The sequence below is a fragment of the Ammospiza nelsoni genome, chromosome 2 (genome assembly GCF_027579445.1).
Source record: "Ammospiza nelsoni isolate bAmmNel1 chromosome 2, bAmmNel1.pri, whole genome shotgun sequence".
NCBI classification, from domain to species: domain Eukaryota; kingdom Metazoa; phylum Chordata; class Aves; order Passeriformes; family Passerellidae; genus Ammospiza; species Ammospiza nelsoni.
In genome coordinates, this window is record NC_080634.1 from 15,263,538 (window position 1) to 15,285,675 (window position 22,138).

At 45.3% G+C, this 22,138-nt stretch overlaps 1 protein-coding gene across 1 annotated transcript in view; it reads left to right on the forward strand.

Moving 5' to 3' along the window:
* The first annotated feature begins 1,265 nt into the window (after positions 1 to 1,265).
* MOGAT2 (monoacylglycerol O-acyltransferase 2) overlaps positions 1,266 to 22,138 on the forward strand; it is a 28,286-nt gene continuing 7,413 nt past the window's right edge. The window contains exons 1-2 of the mRNA XM_059466281.1: positions 1,266 to 1,359; positions 12,105 to 12,283. Coding sequence (XP_059322264.1) covers positions 1,266 to 1,359; positions 12,105 to 12,283 — 273 coding nt within the window. The remainder of the gene's footprint in view (positions 1,360 to 12,104; positions 12,284 to 22,138) is intronic.

A 22,138-nucleotide genomic window follows, 5' to 3' on the forward strand; every position in this document is an offset into this window, starting at 1 on the left:
CATCCTGTCTCCAGGTAACAGTGCTGAAAGAAGTAAAAACCTCTTTTGCTTTCTTGAAGCAGTCAGCCTACTGACATTTGCAGTAGAAGACAAAAGATGGGGAGAGATTTGAGTGAAATCTAAACCAGTTTTAGCTCAATTAAAGCAACCAATACTTTTAGTAAGAGATCCCTAGGGGTTTCACCAGAGCCCTGTTATCCTAGTGATTTGGGGAAACTGAGTCTAACAGATGCCTTGAAGTCCAGCATCTTCCTAGGCCTGACAAAGGGGAGGGATTATTTTTCAGCTAACATCCCTGATTTGCTTCTGACAAAGGTTGTTTTTAGTTTTATTCTGTAATTCTTGGCTGCAGTGATCTTGGGATTTGAAATGCCCCTTAGACATGTGAGTGAAGCCTTTGTAGATGGCCAGTGCTTTCACAGTGCTCATTGTTTAGTTCACAGTATTATTCTCTATCCTGGTTACAATGAGACCTTTGGGTTTCCCAGCCCTCTGATGAGATGATTTTGTTGCTTACCTGAGGGGCTTGTCAGTTTCTGGAGGATTTTTTTCCCCCCAAAATTTCTAAATTTTTTCCCCACATAGTCAATTGCATCTCTTTGCACATGACAAGGTAGAGGCTCAGGCTGTGCACCTGCTTGGAGATACAAATGCAAATCAGGAGGAGTATTTCCTTTCTCTATACAAATGTGTGCACGGATGCACATGGAAACTCACGTGCCCCATCCATCCACCATCCACCCATGTCTTGGCAGAGGCATGAGGCTCATGTTCCCTGTGCTCAGCAGTGACACACCCTTGTTTTATCTCCCCATCTCCTTCACATCACCTGTGAACAAAAGTGACCTGTCTGTGCCCATCCCTTCTGCTTGTCCCTTCCTGCCATGCACAGGGTGATTTGTAGGGGAAGGGGGAAAATAAAACTGGCTTATGGGCCTCACTGTCTCTGCCAATATTCAAATATAGCAAAATTTGAAAGAGACATGATCTTTTGAAAGCAGGATTGGGTCTTGAATGGAGTTTACTTTCCAGATTTGGGTGGAAGAAGGATGAAATTGTCACCATCGAACAATGTTGTGAGTCATGATGGTATAAAGTCCACGACACCTCCCTCTGCTCCCTGTATGGAATGGTGCTGAGTGCAGCCACCACTGTGAGGATGTTGCACAATCCCTTCTACTGTAACACTGGGCAGATATTGACTTTGCACTTTGCATTCACCACTTGCTTCCTTCTCCTTGCGAGCCGTGCATGCAGAGGCCAAGATGAAAATTGAGTTTGCTCCGCGGTCTGTGCCGCTTCAGAGAAGGCTTCAGACAGCAGCAGTGGCTCAATGGGTCTGCAGCTTCCTGGGTCTAGGTAAGAGACATCTCTCTTTCCTTTTGCTGAGAAACCAGAGAAGTTTTCCATAGAACTGCAGTATGGTTTGGGTTGGAAGGGACCTTAAAGATCATCCAGTTACAATCCCCTACATTTTTCTGCAGCACTCTGATATGGATTTGCTTTGGCTCCTGTCCCACTTGGCCTCAAAACACTCTCACAACACACATGAACCATAAGCAAGTTTGGCAATGAAAACGAGAACACCCCAGGCTGAACCCTGTGAACCCACCAGGAAGAAGCTGTGCATGATCATAAAATGATTTAAGATGTGAGAGGCCACTAAAACTCCCCTTTAAATTGTCACCTGCAGTGTTGTCATATTCTCTTGTGCCTGGTGATAGATGTTAGCCATGGGAGGGATTGGTGCCAGGACATGTCCTGCAGAGCAGAGGGAGTGCCTGGAAGAGGCAGAGCAAATGGAGCTTTCCTGCATCTCCCTGGGGCACTGTGGAGCTGAGCACTCTGCACAGAGGGAGCTGCAAGTGTGGTCTGGCTCTGCCTTTGGAGATGGAGTCTCACCTGCCTTTAGCCCAGGGCATCTCCATTCCTACAAAATGGAGGGAAAATGCTCCTAAGAAGATGTGAGGCTCCTACCTGATTTTATTCCTCCTTTTCACTTCATCCCAGCTTTTGTCAGCGATCTCCTGGGAGCAATGGGATGAGCTGCCATCCCCTTCCTCTGACTCTCATCAGTGATTACCAAGGAGTTAGGTGCCTGCCTTTGTGATGGCTACCACTGCAGGGTGTTTTCCCTGAATAAACCCACAGTGCACTCCCGTAAGGTCTTGCCCTGAGCTTTGCTGTGCTGTTCTCACAATGCCATAGCATTATTTCCTAAAAGAACTGGTAGATATGTGTGTGTTGAGTGTGGGGGAGAATGTGTACAGACAGCATGTGATGAGATGTCAGCTGGTGGTGTGAGAAAGGAAGCCAGTCCACCTTTGTCATCAGATCCTGCAGAGACAGAAGCATCTGCTCCCATGGTCATTGCCAGTCATCTTGCTCTTTGTGCCATCACAAAATGCAGGAGAAGCCATCAAAAATGTCCCTGGATGGTCTCCATCAGCTTAAGTTTGACTGAAAGTTGCCCTGTGAGGATGCCACTCCCTCACGTGAGGATGCCAGGAGAAGAAGGTTTATCATGTACCTTATTAATCAGCTTCCAAAATATCCTGGTTATTGTTGCACAGGGGGTGCTTGACCAGGAACCACTGCCTGGTGCTCTGCTCAAAGTCACTGGTGATTTTGGGGGCTGCAAAATATTGGTGTTGCTCTGCTTTGTACAACACCATGGTGCCTTTAGCACGATCATACAATCACAGAGTGGTTTGGGTTGACAGAGACCTTAAAGATCATCCTGTTGCACTCCCTGCCACGGGCAAGGACACTTCACTAGAGTGGGTTGTGGGTTGCTCCAAGCCCCATTCCAACATGGCCTTGAACAGGGCCCCAGGGATGGGGCAGCCACAACTTAATTGAGCAATCTGTGCCAGCATTTTTGGCTTCTTCTCACCACCTGATCAGAGCAGGGTGGCACTAAGGAAGTGCATGGCTGCTTGCCTATGCATGGGAATATTTACAGGTCTTTTGCAGCATCTAAACTGGGTAGGGTTTTCTACTTCTCTTGCTCTTTAGGTTTAGAGTTTTCGTGGTTTAAGGTGTTGGTCTGCTTGGTGTTAGGAATGAGAAATAGAATTACCACACTTGAGGAATGGTACCATAGGAGGAATATTGGTGACTCTGCTTGTTTAGCCCTGGGAACAGACACTTCACTTTTTAGAGACGCCCCTGCACATTCTAAAATGTCATTTTTCCAAGAAAACCCAAACAGTTTGAGGAAAAGACACATCAGCAGACTGAGACACAGACAAAGTCACTGCCTGGTGGAGGGCATCAGGTGCTGATGGAAATGACACAGGTGCTGTTTTGGATGGGAAATGATGATGGGAGACACAGAGGCACATTATCAGTGGAGTGGAAAAACTGCCTGGGGACATTTACAGCCCATCAGGCTGGAACATGGCAGTGTTTCCTAGTTTTATGGAAATAAAACTATCAGAGGGTAGGTTATCAGTATAAAATATCTGGGGCCATTTACAGCCCATCAGGAGCCAAGATGAAAGGTAACATCACAGAGCTTCCCATTGTTATGCCAGTTGTGAATCTCAGATGGAGTGTGTGTAAATCTCCTCCTTTGCTGCAGGACAGCTGCTGACTAGCTCAAAACACAGCAGATCTTTGTACACAAACATCTCCAGAACTATACCTGCACAGAAAGCACAGGCTGTGCTTCAGACTCCCACTCAGTTTCTGAGATAGGCCCTTCCAAAATCTGCCACAGACCTGAGCCTGAATGGCCGCCTTTGCACCAGTATCTGATGGACCAGAGGAGTGTGAAATACTGGTCCAGATATCCTCTCTTTAGCTCTTTAAATGCTTCTTGGTGTAGGATTGGCTTATGCTAAATGTCAGGAAAATTACTCCACAAACACCAGAGGTTTATGTCCAAAAAGGAGGCAGAGAAGTCCTGTAACTTCATTCAAATAAAGGGAGAGGCCATGAGACATTCCCCTGGGGTCTCTCAAATTTTTAAAGCACACAGCCTCCTTTTTATCATAATTTCCTGGGCACATTTCCCTCTCTCTTTCCCCATTGGCTGAGGTACTTGAGAGGTACAGACTTCCTGAAATGCCTAATACTTAAGACACCCTTCCAATGTATTCTCCCCAGGCCCTTTCTTTTCCTTGTATCAATCAGTGGAATTCCTAAGGAATTTATGATTTTTCCAATTGTTTCTGTCACCTCTGAGTATTCAGTTTTATTTATCAGCAGACCTACAGTTTATTTGTAAAGACAAATCTATCTCCTTCCATTCATCAATCAGTGGAATCTTTCCCATTGTTTCTTTTAGCTCTCTCAGTGCTAGTTTTATCTACTAGCAGACCCACAGCTTGTTTGTAAAGACAAATCCCTCATTCCTTTCAATCTCTCCTGTTTTATTTTCTCAGTAATTGTCTTTACAAACTTAAGTTATAATTTACCTATTTTTCTGTTCCTGGATCTCTTTTGGTATTGCAATTATTTGCAGCAACATAATTTTCTGTCCTTTTGTAGCTATTTCTGGATCAGTGGGCATGGCTACTACCTGTATCATTTTGATCACATGTTGAATAAGTTGCACTAAGCAAGGGATCATGCCTGGTAAAAAGATTAGAGTTGCTATAGCACAGAAGAGGAAAAAGCATTTGTTTAACCCATAGTCCACCAGGTAGCCACAAACACATGTCCCATTCACATCCTTTCCACATTGGGACCAGTACATGAGCTAACTTTCTAATTCCTTTTGTGATTTGTTTCACCACTTTTCTATTTGCAAAAAGCAGTTTGAGGCATTTAATTTTCCTCACACCCTCCCTTCTTCTGCTAACAAATAATCTAATACCATCTGATGTTGAAATACTGCATTCCTCATCTGAGTGGATTTGTCAGCAAGGTGGTCAAGAGCTGTAGCTGTCTGGTTGGTTATTATTTTAAAGACAGATTGTAACCTAATTATCCAATTTAAATTATAAATAGGTTCTCTGGCATCTGATATTAATACATTGGGATTCCAGGTGTTTGCTCCATAGTGTTGCATGATTCACTGAGGTGGCCATTCACCTTTTCCTCACTTTTGGGTGTTCCTTCCATCCAGGGATGCATCAATTGACCACTTTTCTCTAATTAGATCATCATATACCTTGATTACTAACTGATTTCCCTTTTAAAAAGTTTTGCAAGAATTGCAAATAGTTGTGAATTAGGCATTTGAGTTGCTTTTATTTCAGTTTTATCTACTAGCAGACTCACTGTTTCTTTGTAAAGACAAATCCCTCATTCCTTATATAAGTATCACTCTTCTGAACTACACCTTATCCCAGTTTGTGCAATTCAAGAGGCCAGGGGCCATTGCTGGTCACCAGGATGGATGAAACTGCCCTTTTTTTTTTGGAAGAGAAGCGCCAAACAGCCATACTTGGTGCCATTGTGTACTTGTGTTATAAACCCTGGGGGTCTCCCTGAGCAGAAGAGATCCCACTTGTGGTCAATGTTGTAGTGAAGAACAGATCCCACATGTGATCAACATTCTAGTGGAGAACAGATCCCACATGTGATCAACCTTCTGCCACCATAGAACACCTGGCAGGAGGAGACACCAATTAATCCTAGCAAGAGAGATGAAAATCTGGCAATAGCCATGCAGTCTAGGACACAGCTGGCCAGAATGGGACATTTTGGAGTGCTCCATGATTCCCTCTCTGTCCCTGCATCTGAATTTCCTTCCACAGTCCATGATTCAGTTGGGATGAGGTAGAGACGTGGTCACAGTGTTAACAGGCGCTCCAACAGCACATCCCCATTCTCAGCATGGACACAGTTGGGGCTTATGGAGCTTCCAATAAAACAATTTGTACTGGAGGTTTTTCCCTTCTTGGTATCGGGAGCAAACTGGCACTTGACTTTCCAGAGATGGAAATAACTTCTAGAGCCAGCAGAATGACAGCAAATAGCCAGAAGGGAGGAATCCTCTGCAGTTGTAGAAGTTACTTGCAAACACAGGCTCTACCTCCCGCAGGGAAATGCAGTTTGCTCTGAATGAGGATGAGACCCAAACCCACTCATCCTCCCATGGCTGACCTTCAAGAGCTTATTGTCTTTCCCGGGAAGAACTTGATTTGTTGTATGGTGTTTTTTGTGTGTTTTTGCTGGTTTTTTGTTTGTTTGTTGGTTTGGGGGTTTGCATGTTTTGTTTGGTTTGTTTTGGGGTTTATTTTGGGTTTCTTTTGGTGATACAATCTGAAACCAAAAGCAGTTAAGAGGTCACTAAAAAGGTGATAACAAAACCTTATGAAGCAATTCCAGCTGGTTTTGTTCATTTTACAAAGTTTCTTTAAGCCTGGAGATTTCCAACCAAAATATCCTAGTTTAACAACCGCATAAGCCAGATGCTAAGAGATACCTTTATTTTCATCCCATCAGCTGCCAAACACCCCTTGTTGCACTGTTACAATCCTCAGGCACGGAGCTCAGACTTTCTGTGGGCAGGATTTAGCTGTGGGCTGCTCCTTTGTTTGGGAGACAGGTTTGTGCTTCTGCTGCCAGAAGAGGGCTTCTGAAACACCCATTTGGCCAGAGATGCCAGCAGCCCTGACTGCAGGCAGCTGTTGCCATGGCTGTGCAAATGCATCCCCTGAGAAGCCAGGCACTGTGGGAGGGGCTCATGTACCCCTGCAGGATGCTGGGTGAGGGCAGCAGCTTGGCCCCAGCGCCGGCAAGGAGCTCTGCTCCAGCATCCCTTGCAACAGGCAGGCATTGTGCATACTGCTGGTTTTCTTGAGGATGATCCTGACAAGAGCATGGAGACAAAAGGTTCTGTTTATTTCAGAGGCTGGAGGAGGAGTGCAGGTTGTAAGAAAGTGTTGCAGGGCGTGGAGTGGGGATCCTATTGCCTTCCCAGTACATGATCTGAGCACTGACCAGTGCCTCCTTGTAATGGAGAGGAACCAGGCTACTGCAGAAAGCTGAAATCAGCAGGCTGGTGCCCAAGCCTGCTGCACTGCTTCCTTCTTCCTCTCTCATTCCCACTCTCCACTGGGCGTGGACACCCATCCAGATACACCATGCCAAGCTATGAGTGCAGAGCTGAACCCTGGCAAACAAACCCAGTGCAGGGCCAGTAGATCTGGGCATGCTGCCTCTGCAGACCCAGCACACCACACCCAGACTTCGAACCTTGGAGTCATCAGGGCTGGCTCAAAGGGCACAGGGTACCAGCAAGATCAGGCTTGCCTGGCAGCTGAGTGTAGTCCACAGCCTGCCCACATCAGCTGTGCCCAAGGGTGCACTATCTGTGTAGGTGGCCACAATCAGGACTGCAGGCTGGCACTGAGGACCTCAGCAATGTGCATCTTGGAGGCATTCAAGGGCAGTTTGGATGGGACTTTGAACAACCTGGTTTAGTGGGAGCTATCCCTGCCCATGGCAGGGCAGTTGAGCTGGATGGTCTTTAAGATCCCTCTAACCCAATGTATTCTGTGATTCTGCAGTGATCTTGCAAGCCCTACTGGCAAGTGCAGTATGAATCTGACTCACTTTTGTGCTGTTGTGATAACAAAAATCTCTTTCTGTGGGCTGCAGTTTTCCCTATTTCAGGCTGAATTAACAAATTTTGGGTTAGGAGCACTTTGATGGGACATGGTTCCTGCTTAGACTTGGCCAGAGAAGTTCTCCATGTGCCTTGAAACCTGTGGCTCCTTTGGAACCCATGGCTTACTTGGAGCCCATGGCATATTTGTGCTCTCTGTGATATGGCCATTTTCTTGTCCAGAGAGGGATTTACAGCTCACAGCAAAACTCAGCATAAGAAACACACCACTTAATTTTTGCTTCTTTGAAGCAAAGAAGCTATGAGCTTCTTTGAAAGAATCCAGCCCAGAAAACCAATTGACCTGTGGGAAAACAAACAAACAAACAAACAAACCATCAAATACACATGGATATGTCTTTGCTGAGTCTCATACAGCCATGGAGATGTGAGATGCTGGGTCCTAGACCATGAAAAGTTGCTGCACCCCTGCTCAACAGATGCACTGCTGAGTCCAGGACCATCCTATGAATGCTTCATCCAGAGCCAAACCTCACCATGGACAATTATAGAGAAACCTTCCTGAATCTGGACTCATCAGAAAGTGCAAGATTTAGGGCCTGCATATCACACTCCTTCTTGCCAGGAACCCTTTGGTTTTAGTTTTGGTTTGAAGCAGTCTCCACTCTCCATGACAGTGTAGACAGTGCAGCAGCTATTCTCAGCCCAGATTTACCTATTTTCAGATAACAGAACTGATGCATCTGCAATGACTTACATGATGCCCTTAACCATGCTCTTACAGCCTTTGTCTGCCTTGAAAGAGCTCTGTGTAAGGGCTTAAGCCATTTTATAGCAAATTAGCATATGCTGTTGGGCTATAGCACAGGAGTCCAGATGTTGACGATGGAGAGAGATAGGGAAGACTGATTTGGTGATCAGAATCTGATTTTATTGTGGGATACAGATGCTTATATACTGTTTTAGGGGAGCCTAGTAATTTGTACTACAGTGATTAGGTTAAAATCACATACACAAACTTATGCATATCACAACATCTCTTGCTTGCAGAGTTTAATGAGATTTGCTTTTTCTGGTAAACCAGTCTGAATCTTCTTGCAATCTAGGTCTAATTTTCAAAGTTCCATTTGCTTTTGCCAAGGCATCCTGTTATCAAATCACTTATGTTAACCAAGCCTGAAGACCTTCACCTGTCTTGTGTCTCCCAACATCCCAACATCTCCCCCTTTCCTTTCAACAAAAAGCACTCCTTTAATGGCCTTCATAATTAATCTATGCACAAATTGAAAGGTATCATAATTAATACAATTATTATCAAAATTATCACATACATACATACCTATCCGAAAAATAATATTTTAGTTAAAAAACTCCAACCCTAAAAGGCTCAGGCTTAATCTTTATAAACTAAAACATTCCTGATGGCAGCTGCAGGGGCAGAGGCATTACTGCATTTAGAAAGGCTGCCAAAAGTATAATTGCAGTAAAGTGTTTGATTCTTTTACACGGGGTGATAGGGAGAAACATTTTTAGACTGATTCCTGATCTGTGCATTTAAAATCAACAAAAAAATCCAATTTCACAGAACCCAGGAACTCTAATTCTTGGGGTTCCAAGGGTGTTTCAGGACGGTAAGGGATCAAATTTGATGTGATTTGATTTGCTTTCAAAATTTTTTGTGTAAATATTAGTGTAAAGTTCTGGAGGAGCTATATCCAGACCTGCAGAAGGAGGAGATGAGGATCATGTCTGTTTCCAACCTCAAACCTGTTTGCAACTCAAACCTGCCCATTTCTTCTGAGCAGTGGGACCAGTGGTGGTGGACTTAGCCTGGGGACCTGACATGACTTTTGGAACACACTAATAGAGCTCTGTGGAAAATTTCCAGCCTGGTGCTAGTGCCCCACAAAGTGTTGGTGTCCAGACAGTGGTAAGGAGTTGTTCCTCCTCACCAAATTACAGACCATAAATAATCAGATGCCTGCCTAAGGCTGGAATTTGTTTGGATGCAGATATAACTCTACATTTTCTGGAATGTTCCTATCTCTTTGGTGCCATCCACAGTAACGTTCAGACTGACAGTCCATTCTCAGACAGGAATGGGGCCCTTTCCCATAGAGCACCAAAAGGTTTCAAAAGGACAAAAAATCCCAAATCTTGAAATTGAGTGAAGGTCACTGAGTGCAAATTTTGCTCTGGGAAAAAAAAAAATTGAATTGCAAATGAATTGAGGAAGAAATTAATAATTATATAATTATAAGATAAAGCATGGATTTGGTCCAGAACTACTCCTTCACTTTACAGAATGTACTTTGAGCTTTGCACACTAAGATAAAAGGAGAATTAGGCACTGTAGTTTCGCAGCAGACCTGATGACCAGGCTCCTAGGTGGAGTAAAATTGTGTTTGTTTATCATGTGGACCCTGGAGCTGCAGCTCATGTTCTATGCAGCTCTTGAGAATTACAAAGTCTGTGTCTGTGGCATTTGGAAACAAAGTGTGAGCAGTAGGTTGAGGGAGGAATTCCCTCAATCCCTTCCACTTTTCTGAGACTCCAGTTGGAGCAGGTCCAGAGGAGGCCACAGAGCTGCTCCAAGGGCTGGAGCTCCTCTGGTCTGGACACAGGCTGGGAGAGCTGGGGTGTTCAACCTGGAGAAGGGAAGGCTCTGGGCAGACCTTAGAGTCTCTTCCAGTGCTATAGGGCCTCCAAGGGAGCTGGAGAGGGATTTTGGACAAGGGCCTGGAGGGACAGGACAATGGGAATGGCTTCCTGCTGCCAGAGGGCAGGGTTAGATGGGACATTGGGAAGAAATTCTTGGCTGTGATGGTGGTGAGGCCCTGGCACGGGTTGCCCAGAGAAACTGTGACTGCCACATCCTTGGAAGTGTCCAAGGCCAGATTTGAGGGGACTTTTATGATTCCATTAAAAGTGTGGCACCAGGTGTGAGCAGTGGTTCTTTCTGACCTGTGTGATGCAGTACAGGTTCGACCTCCTGCTTTGCCAAGAGCTGCAGTTTTTTTCCCACTGCAAAATTCTTAGTGCCTACCCAGGAGCTTGCTGCAGTGTCTCTTCTTACAGGAAGACATGCAATCCTATTTCAGCTTTCAGGAGATTTAGGATCCTGTTAGATTATTGCACTTTTTTTCCCCATAGGAATTATTGGTACCATCATGACAGTGTTCTAAAAAAGGACAAGAATTTACTTTTTTCATGCAAAGTTTTGTTATTAGGGTGACTTATCACGAAAAAAAATGCTACAAATATGATCTACTGATTTATCCTTAAGTGAAAGCAAACAAGGAGGTACATGAAGGTCTTAGATGAGAGCATCCTATTCCATGTCTCTGACAGGCCTTAGCGGAGAGGAGGTGGAGAGAGCAGCTATCAGGTGGCTCCCAAAGGTGGACAAGATGTCTCAGAGCATGAGGGTGTGGATGCATCTATATCACAGCTGAAGCTGAAGCTGAGCCGGGCATCTCCATCCTCATATGTTCCAGCCCTGGGTGGAAGATCTGAAATGAAGACCCAAAGTAGAGCAAAGTATACAAAACATTATGTAATCCATGAGCTGGGGAAGGCAAAGGACTTGGATGAATATTTGGGTTTTCTTCAGCTCAGTCTTTCCCTTCAAAAGCAATACCAAGCGTTCCAGAGGGACAGATGGAGAGGACACAGCTCTTCCCGGCCACACATCTGCTTTGCCAGGTGGCAGCTTGGTGGCCTTCATCACTTTCCAGTATCTGCAGACACACAGTGTTTGGCTTGGGTGGGAATTTATGTACCAAGTGATGTCGGTTTGCACAAATGCTTTTGTTCTCTTGTTTCTATGCCAAAACACAGGGTATAAGGGAGGTGGGAGGTAGAGGTCAAACCTGGCACTAACTGGACAAGGTCCCAAGTCATGGAAGTCATAGAGAATGAAATAGAGCATTCTTATAAAATCCATTATGACACCAAGCTGAAAGAACTGAAAATCTTCTGGAGTCCAAGATTAGAAGTAGAGGAAAGGGTTCAAAATCAGTGACATGAAACTCACTAAAGAGTAAAATCTTATCTATGGGTATATACCATGGACACAACTAAAATGGGGAATCATTAGCTCAAGATAAAGCTATTGGGGACTGTACAGACTGGACATAGGACCCTTCTTGCTGCCATTGCAAAATATCAGGTGTCATCAGGAAGTATAAACAGGAGTTTTGGGGTAAAACAGCGCCATTATTGTTGCAAAGATCAGTCTGACTCCAGAGAAAAGCAAGACAGCAGAGGGATAGAGAGCTGATCCATAAGAACACTGTGAATGGAGTGAGATTCATCAGCATTTTGGGAAGAGAGGGATGTTGTGGCCTTTGGAGAAATTGGTGGTTGCTACAAGGGAGGTGCTTGGTGTCTTTTCATGTCCCTGGGGCAGATAGAAAAGAAACCACATCTGCATCAGAGGTGCCTTCACACTGACAAATTCAGCAGCAAGCCCAGTGGAGGCTCCATCCCAGGACCAAAATGCCTCTCCAAACGAACCATTCCTCCCAAAATCCACCTAATCCAACTATCAAGTCACTGCTGGATTTTCTTTCAGCACAGTGCTCTACTGCCATCTTCATCACCCTCCTCTTCACTCGTTTTTGGCTGGTCAGTGCCCTCTATGCTGCATGGTGGTTCATAGACAGGGAGAAGCCCAGCAAGGGCGGGCGGCGGATCCACGTCTTCCGGAACTGCGCCGTTTGGAGGTACATGAGGGACTATTTCCCCGTCACGGTAAGTGCCACCGGTCCATCGGCCCTTCGGCGTTCCAGGGACCAGCTTTGTCCTTGGAGTCTGGATACAGTCTGGGGCCAGCAGTCATGGCGTGGGGCGCTGGGAGCTTGGTGTTGAAGGATAACCTTTCCAGCTCCCAGATTACTCAAAGGCACAGTAACAAATGGGGATTACCATTTTTACAAACCGCAAGCTTCAATCACCTGGCTTTTCCATACCTATTTAATCTTGCTGCATTCCAGCTGCTAGGGAAATCTCACCTTCGTTTTCCATGTCTATATTGCAACATTCCTGCCCTTCAGGTTGCTCAGAATTTACCCAGTGGGCATAGGGCCAAGTTTTAACCAAAATCCAAGAGTTCTTGGATGGTCTGCAATGTCAGTATCCCATTTTGCTGAGGAGGGGGATGGATGGGTAAAGCTGGGGGTGAACTGGGCAGTCTCAGAGAACTGCTGTTCTCTTGAAAAGGACTTCTGTGACATTCCCTGATTTACTTAATATGTGTGGCTGGCCTTTGCCCTTATTCTTTTATCTGGTGTCCCCTTGTCATGGTATGGATGCATGGAGCTGTCGTTACAGAGCATGACACAGCACAAAGTACCACAACTCCCTCAGAAGCGTGCAAGAGAGATTTATTATAGCAACATGTTGCTTTTATACTCTTTCAGGATATTTACATTCACTCAACATACACATTCACTGTCTATTGGTTATAAGAAAGAAACAAAGTTCTCAGTGGGTGATCAGGGAGCCCACTGAGCTAGAGTCCGTATCTCTTAACTTTCTCTCCTTCATCACGTCTCCACGGTGACAACATTGGTGTCTTCCTCAGGAGAGATACAGGGCTTTCCTTATCTTCAGAAGGCCTTTGCAAGCTCACAAGGACAGCACAGAATGTCTTTCCTACATGGAGCAGCAGCAATCCTGCCTCAGACCTGTCACAAGTTGGAACAAATCTGAGCAATGCAGGAGAAGAGCTCATGGGTTGTGCAAGGAAGAGAGCTTCAAGGATAGACCAGGCAATGGGAATTTCTAAGATAATTCCTTTAGGAATACATTGCCTGTTGAGAGAACTCAGATGGGATGCACCCAGCTGGTCAGAGATCACCTGGAGTCAGAAGCTGAGTGCTGCAGTCCAGGATAAAGAATTTGGGAGCCCAAAAAGCCAAAGAACACACCAGCCTAAAGGAAAAAATAAGAACCCAGCCTAAGATCCCATCCTGCATGGAGTAGGGCCTGGCATGAGTCCATCCTGCATGGAGTAGGGCCTGGGATGAGTCCATCCTGCATGGAGTAGGGCCTGGGATAAGGATTAGGGGGGGCCAGAGCAAAGTGAGGATCAGAGATGACATGCCCATCAGCTTTGCTGCTCAAACAGAAATAACCCTCTTTTCTGTTCTCATGAGATCACACCTGGAATACTGTGCACAGTTCTGGAGCCTTCATCTTAAGAAGGTTAAATGGCACTTCTGGGGCAAGTCCAGAGGAGGCCACAAAGTCAGTGAGGGGACTGGAGCACCTGCCACTGGAGACAGCTGAGAAAGTTGGGGCTGTTTATCCTGGAGAATGTTGTGAGGACATCACACAGCACCTTCCAATATCTGAGGGGCCCTACAGGGAAGATGGAGAGACACTGTTCATCAGGAACTATAGTGATGAAACAAGGGGGAACGGTTTCAAACTGTAAGAGGGTAGATTTAGATGGGATATCAGGAAAAAAATTCTTGGCTGTGAGGCTGTGGCACAGGTTGCCCAGAGAAGCTTTGGCTGCCCCATCCCTGAAAGTGTCCAGGGCCAGGTTGGACGGGGCTTGGAGCAACCCAGTCTAGTGGAAGGTGTCCATTCCCATGGCAGGGAATGGAATTTTAAGGTCCCTTTGATACTGAAATCAGCCAGGAAATAAACTTTCTAATACAATTTGAAGTGTTAGAAAGCAGGCATTCTTTACCTGTGCAGGACACATTGCAAGGATGTCTTGTTTAATCCTTTGTGTTTGGTGAGGCTTTACAACATTATATATATTCATTAAAGTGTGTCTCCTAGCTAATACATAAACATCACTTTTCCTAGAACTAATTTGCATGCAACTTCCTCCTACTAGAAATCATTTTATGTTCCTGGAAGGTCCTCTAAAGGGATCTCTGGTGATACCATTCAGTGAATATTTCAATTTTAAATGTGACCTCTCCTTGAACTTTTTCTTTGGGCATGTGCTGTTGCTTCTTGTTACCTAACTTGCAAAAAAAACCACTGTAGCCCTCTTTATCTGTTCTTCTACTGGTAAGCAACATTTATCATCCAGTGTGCATACCTTTACATCCTTTTATCTTTGTTTGTAGTTAGTCTTTAAGCTCTATTCAGCAACTTCTAAGGAACTGAAATTTTCTATTTTCTATGTCACATTGCAACTCAAACCATAAAGTAATTAAATTATTTATGTGACTGCCATAATTATATGCAATATATATTCTGTAAATTATTTGTGGCTGTAAGCCACCACTTAGTGAAGTGCTGGACCAGCCTCTCTGCTGAAATTTTGGTGCCAGCTCAGCCCAGCAGTGACCCTTCTCCTGCTCCTTTCTAAAGAACATGGAACCCCACTCCTGAACGCCTCACTGTGTTCCGTGGGTGTCCTTCCTGGCAGGAGGACACTAGCACCAGCAGAGGGAGCATGGTGTGGGGTTTGGCTGCAGCTCCCTCGGTGGGGGCCCAGAGGGCTCCATGGAGCCTTCCTCCCCGCTTCTCTGGGACAAAACAGAGGAAGTAACACAAAAGGACTGCAGAAAAATTTAAAAGAGATTTAATATAGAGAGCATTATAACCAAGCAATCACGTAATACTATTTCTCCAAAATATTTTCTCAGTCATAGAATTATGGAATCATGAAATGTTTTGGGTTGGAAGAGACCTCAATGATCATGCAATTCTAACCCCCCTACCATGGGCAGGGACACCTTCCACTACACCAGGTTGCTCCAAACCCTGATCAGCTTGGTCTTGAAAACTTCCAGGGATGGGACAGACGCAGCTTCTCTGGGCAACCTGTGCCAGTGCTTCAGCATCCTCACAGCCAAGAATTTCTGCCCAATATCCCATCTCACCCTGTTCTCCGTCAGTGGGAAGCCATTTCCCATTGTTGTGTTCCTCCAGGCCCCTGCCCAAAATCCCTCTCCAGCTCTCTTTGAGCCCCTTTAGCACAGGGCTAAAGCCACTGGCAGGGGCTCTAAGGTCTCACCTTTTCTTCCTCAGGCTGAACAACCTCACTTGCCCAAAGTCCCAGCACAAGGGACACAAGGAAGTGACATCTGGGGACAAGGGCTGGGTTGATATCCAGGACTCTGGACTGTATTTGTATACAGACAGAGTTTGTTAAGCCCTGGAGAATTAGGCGTTCTGGGAAGATTAAGTATGACTCCTAATCCTACCAGATCCCAGCAGCAAACTTAGCATGGTCAAGTGCTTGGAGGCAGCAAGTGCTGCCTGCTGTCTTATTTTAGGAAACAGCTTTAAACACTGCTTTTAAGGGATCCCTGTGAATGTTTGCTGTCATGGAAGCATAGAGAGGTTGTGATGAGCATCTGTTTTCTGGGCAGTGTGAATCTGCAGTGTGCTGCAGTACACGGAGCCTGACAGTGCTGAGCTGAGCCAGGCCACTGCAGTGTGTGCAAGGCACACCTTCTGCTGATACCACCCCTGCACAAGTACCACTTTGGTGCTGGATTTATCCCCCTTGGAACTGACTGCAATTTAATTAATGATTTGAGAATCAGTTAGCCAGGACCCAAATGAGCTTGAGCGTTTTGAAGAGTGGGATGAGTGAGAAATCAAGTCAGGATCCAATGCATTGCCCAGGGAAATATTTCTGCTTAATTTCCCAGCATTTTAAACATATTCTAATCTGTTTGTTTATTTATTTATTAATTTATTTATTTTTAAATATACTCTTATTATAGTCCTTCAGTGTGCCTGGAACTGTTTCAAAATCATGTAGATGTGGCACTTTGAAACATGGTTTAGTGGTGGCCTTGGCAGTACTGGGGTAATGATTGGACTTGATGGTCTTAGAGGGCTTTTATGACCTAAACAAATCTATGATTCTTCAATTCCAATACATGACTGAGCTCAGCTGCATTATAATATGGAAAATATACTAAAAAGTTTAAAATTAATCTGTCTGAGCTAGAGTATGTCTGAATAGATAACCTGTGATGCCTGCTGTGTTGATGTTGCCTACAGAGTGATTTTGGATGCAGTGGACTGCTTTATCGATGCTATGTTCAAAAAGCAGTCAGTAATCTGTCTGCTGCTGCCCAAACCCTATCTCCATTTTCAAAATCCCTCGCTCATCATTTATCAGTGCATCTTTACAATGAAGGATACACCTAGCTTAACAGAAAAAACAAATTCTGTCCCCATGCCAAGAGAATGGACATCACTGCTTTTTCACACCAGTCTCATCCCATCCTCCCTCATACATCCATGGTGCTTTGGTAATCTCAGATGAAGAAGGTGAAATGGGGAAAGTGTAAGCATAAGCTTGACAATATCTATTTTTACCACGGTCCTCAAGCAGGAGTCACCATCTTGCTGACTGAAAATTGGGGCTGGATGCTTGGCTTAGGCAAGACATCTCACCTTTGGATCACACAGCTTGGGTTATGAGTCCGTTCTAGCAAATTAAGGTCTCAGATAATTTTGAGGACTGTTGTGGGTTTTCAGGTTTCTCAGTGAATTTCTTCCCTTTGTTATCAGGGAGACACTGGAAAGGTAGGGAGTGGCTTTTTGGGTGAACAGTTAGCCATCAAGGCATAAAAGGAAGTCTCCTGGCATTCCAGTAGAGTTTTTGTGGGGATGGGGAGTTTTTGGCTGAGGACATGGGCTTTTCTGTTCAGCATTTTTTGGGAGTTGTGGCGTGATGCCACCCACCACAAATTGTGATCTGGGACCCGAGACTTGCTGCGGGTGGGTCCGACCTTCCTGTCCTCCTTCCAATAAAGGCATTGAGGGACTTGGTGTCCTCGGCTCCAGGATTTTGCTACGCAGCAGTTCGGCACTGCGGTCGAATCTGCCTGCTTCCCCTGCTTCTGCCAGCTGCTCCTTGTAGTGCTGAGGCCGAACGATGCCCCTGAGTTTGCAAAAGGAGCAATTTCCTTCCTTCTTCCCTTCCTTCCCTCCCGGCGCCGGCTGAGGGGATCATGGCTCCCTCTCTCGGCCTCTCAAGAGCGGGCAGCGAACTGTTACTCCTTTTTCTATTTTTTTTTTCTTTTTTTTCCTTGAAAGCCATGTAATTTTCAAATTACAATAATTTGGAGAGAGGGATGTTTTCTTCCCGTTCCAGGAAGGTTCCTACCTTCCTTGGCGGACATTTGTCTTTTAAATCAAGACAGGGACATATTTTGTTTTCAACTACGGTCGTCACTCAGAGCACCCCAGTAGGGATAATCATGCCAGCTTTATTCAGGGCAGCCTGGAAAGAACATGCTGTACAGGAAAGGTCCCTGTGGTCTTTGCCACGCTGTTTTCTCCTTGATATTTCTTACGAGCCTTGGGGTTATATCTAAGTGCCAGGTGGACCTTGCTGTCTGCAGAAACCTCTGTCACTGTGCTTGTGGTCTTGCTGGTGTTACTGGCTTTTGTTAGCATAACTGAAATGAATTACTGGAGAATTCGTTAAACCTTTGAAACTGTAATTTGGGAAGACTTCATCCCATGATTCATTCATTCTCATCATGGTGCTATAAATGAATACTCCAATTTAACAATTAAAGAAATTTATTAAATTATCAGAGTATAAACTTGGAAAAAGCCACAAGTGAATTGAATCTGAGCCGGGCGATCAGAGTCGGGGAGACTTTGGATTTGGCCTCTATCGCACCAAAGTCCCTGTGGGTCTCTAAAGTGTCATTTCAAAGGGATCCATTTTATACAGTGTTTTGGACTCTGGAAAGGGGCTCTTCTTTAGCATATTTTAGCATATTATCCTAGTTTTTCTTTCTTGCTGCCGTTTCCCGGAACTGGTGGATAATTCCTGGAATCCTGTCAGGTGAAAACTTCCTGGCATAAATTTCTGATGATGCCTATCAAATGCCTCCTTCTGGGGTCTTGTCAGATGAAAAAATCCCCTGAAACATACATCCCGGGAGACAGTGTCCTCTTGGTGTTTGAATCTCCATGGTTTATTTGCCGGACACTGGCTTGGTACACAAGATGCTGTGGTTTCAATTTCCTTTAGCACAAATTATTGTATAACATATTTCACAATGGCACAAACACTGACGGAGGTTATTTGAGTGTGTTGCAGTTCTTGGGAATTGTAGAGGGGACAGTTCCAGTTCATGTGAACCTATTCCTGTCAGGAATGTTTCCTTTCTTTTCACAGAAGAATGGTATTATTTGCAACTCAGGACTTGTGCCACGGCCCATGACATCAAATACAATTTCTGATTTCCAGAAGTCTTGACTGTTCCTTTGCTTCCTTCTGTTGGCTGGAAGAGAGATTGTCAGGGAAAAAGCAAAGCATGGCCAAATGGCCCAAAGCCCCCATGCTATCCTTTTCTGAGGGACTTTTCTGTTCCATGTGTTGGCCATCTCTTTTCTGTTCTGGAGTGTCCTTAAGAGGGCCGTCATAGTTTGACATGGGAGGAATTTGGGGACAGTCTGTTGAATCACTGAGAAGCTGGACATGCCTCTGTGAAAACATATGTTAAAGACCAAAGAAACCCAGGAACTTTCTCCTTCTTTCCCGGCCGGCAAGAAGGGGGCACGCCCCAGGCCCACTGGGCCCTGTCCCGGCCCAGGCCAGCCCTGCCGCGGGGCTGGGCCCCCTTTCCCTGTGCCGCCAGCTGGCTCCCCCTCTTCCCACATCGGCTCCTGAGTAGGGAGAGAGGGGAGTGCTCCAGGCCGGATGGAGCTGGTCTTGCTAACATCTGGCTGCTGGCTACACACCCATCTCAGCCCGGGGCCCAGCCGAGCCCGTCGGGCCCTGGGAGCAGCCCCAGGTCAGTGCTGGGATTTTATCCCATGGGAGTTGTCTGCAACCATCGGGCAGGGGGAAGGAGAATCCCCCTGTTATAAATGAGAAGCTTTACTAGGCCAATATTCAAGCAGCAATCAATTTATTAATTAATATGGTAAAGTATGAGCAATACAGTGCTGGGTACAGTGGGGAAAGTTTCCCCTCCAACTGCACACCGATAGTTGGGGCTTACAGGTATATATAGGGGTACTCATAAGCTTTCTCAGCAGTTTCTATTCCCAATTTTTACTCATCAGCAGTTTCTATTCCCAATTTTTACATCACAATTCTATACACTATTGTGATTTAGTTTTTCTTAGGATGCATCACAGAAAGGAGTATCCCACGTGGTGACGGTCCAGTTTCCGAAAGAAGGAAGAAGTATCCCATCTGGTGAGGTCCAGCTCCCCAGATGTGGGTCCACCTTTTGATTGCAAGGACTATAAATCTCGTAACAGTGATGTCCAGCTTCCCTTGGTCGAAACTATTAATCCTTGAGTTGATGTTCATCTTCCTTTCTCAAGCTGCTTTTCACTGTTATAATCACAGATGGGAGGGATGAGGAGATGCTTTGGTCTTGGGGCTGAAATCCTCTTCTAAGTTATGGAGAAAAAGACTCTTTTTCCCTATAATGCCTATGGGGAGATGAAGGGTTCAAATTGATATTGAGCAAAGGCCTCCATGCTAAAGCAGATATGAGAGCAGTTGTGATCCCATGAGAAGTTTGAACAGAGAAAGAGATAAGAGTAGTCTGATGTTGCCAGGAAAAGAAGATCTCTGTTCTCAGGGATGAAGATTATTTTAGAGATAGATAATGAGAACTTTTGCCTTTGAATAACTCGTCTTTAAAACAATACCCCATAAGTCAACATGGCCCATTGACAAGCTGTGGAAAGGCTTTGTGGCAATGGGAAGGACTTCTGCAGAAAGACTATTTTAGAGGCGGTAAACTGACTGGAAATTTTAGGTTTTGTTTCTTTACATTGTCAGTGGGAAGGAAAAGGTGGGGGGAGGAGAAGTATTCTGAAGGGTTTGTTTTGATTCTTACTACCTTTTTCTTTTAGTTACTTTTAATAAAATTTTGTTTACACCCTTTTAAAGTTTTGAGCCTGCTTTGCCTTTCTCCTAATCCTGTCTCATAGCAGGAAATGAGTGCACTGGTGATTGACCAGCACCAAACCTGCCACACTCTTTCGTGAATTGGCCAGGAAAATCTCAAAATTGGGGAAATCTGAAATTGGTGAACTAAAACCACTACAAGGGGGGCAATGGCTGAGATCCACTGGAGGACTATGTCCCACCGTTTGCACTGCTAATCCACTGGATAAAGGAAGCCTTACAAGAGGAAGGGAGGACTTGAGCAATTTGGAGCTTCCATCCTTATCCCGCTTTGGGAGTGAGGGTGGTGAAGTCCCATCCAAACTCAATTTAAATCCACCTGGCTGGTCAGGTTCTCCAATATTTGCTGCAAATGCAGCTCTGACCTGACACTGTGGCACCAGGAGAAAACCCCAGGGCTCCAAGATCTCACTGTTTCCCTCTGCACCTCTCAAACTCTCACCATTGCTGGGAGCTGAAACCCATCCTGCTCAGCAGCTACTGGTGGTACTCAGAAACTTGCCCTTCCTTTGGACTCCCATCCAGACACCCTTGGGTGGATGACCTGCTTCTTCTCAGTTTGGCACAATTTATCCTTCTTCAGATCTGGTTGGGTTTCCTGGATATCTTTGTTGGGCTTCTTACAGAGAAACTGGCTGCATGTTCCATCCTGCAAGAGATGATTTTGGGAGGTGTCTATGGACAGCTACAGACATGAGGATTTGTTTAGTACAAAGTTGAAAGGTTTATCCTACTTAAGAGCAGATTACTGACTATGACATCCATGGAAACAGAGTTTGGGACCAGAGAAGGATAGAAAAGCAGTAGCAACTCAGTTTGGGAGACTTTAAATGAAGAAGCCAGGAGCTTGCTGATCAGGTCTCCTATTCGGGATGTTAATGTGGATATGGCAGCTGGGGACATGGATTAGTGGTGGTCTTGGCAGTGCTGGGGGAGCATTTGGACTCCATGATCTTAGAGGGCTTTTCCATCCTAAACAATTTTATTTGTTAGGAAGGCCAAGATCATCCCACACCTGGGATCCAGAGGGCTTCATAACACTTTTGAGTATGAATCATTAGTGCTGTCAGCACCCAAGGCATCAGCCAGCATCCTGACCATGCCAAAGGGAACCTCAAGGAAGTCAACAAACCCATGGCTCAGCTTGGAGAGCACAACCCTGAGCTGCTAACAGCTGCTTCCAGACCACAGGTCAGACACATTAACTTGGCATTCCTCAGACACCTCTGAGATGAGAAACTGCTCTTATTTCACCAGAAAAACCCTGGGTTTTCTCATGCTCGTGCACACACCAGCTTGTTTGGACTCTTAAGTACTTTGACAATTATTAAATGTTCAGTTCACTCATAAAGACTGGAATTGCGAATGCCATCCAGAGGGTGTGGAAAAGACAACTCATTTGAGGCAGGATGGAGGATAGTCCCACTCCTTGGCACCTCAAACCCAGTTTCCTTAGGCAGTTTGGCTGGACAGCAGGAGGGGAAGACTGTGCAGAGTCACATTTTTAACCTTCCTGGAAGTTTGGGAATGGAGACTGACCTCTGCCAGGTGGAGGACGAAGGTGTAGTATTCACATGCCCTCCTGAACAGAGAGAAGCTGTGAGAAAAGCAGAGAAGAAGGAAAGCACAATTCTTATCTCCCTTGCTGTGCCTGTGTTGTGCTAAAGTAGAATGCAATATGGAGATTGTTTACCCAAAGTGAGGATGTTTTGTTCCCTTGG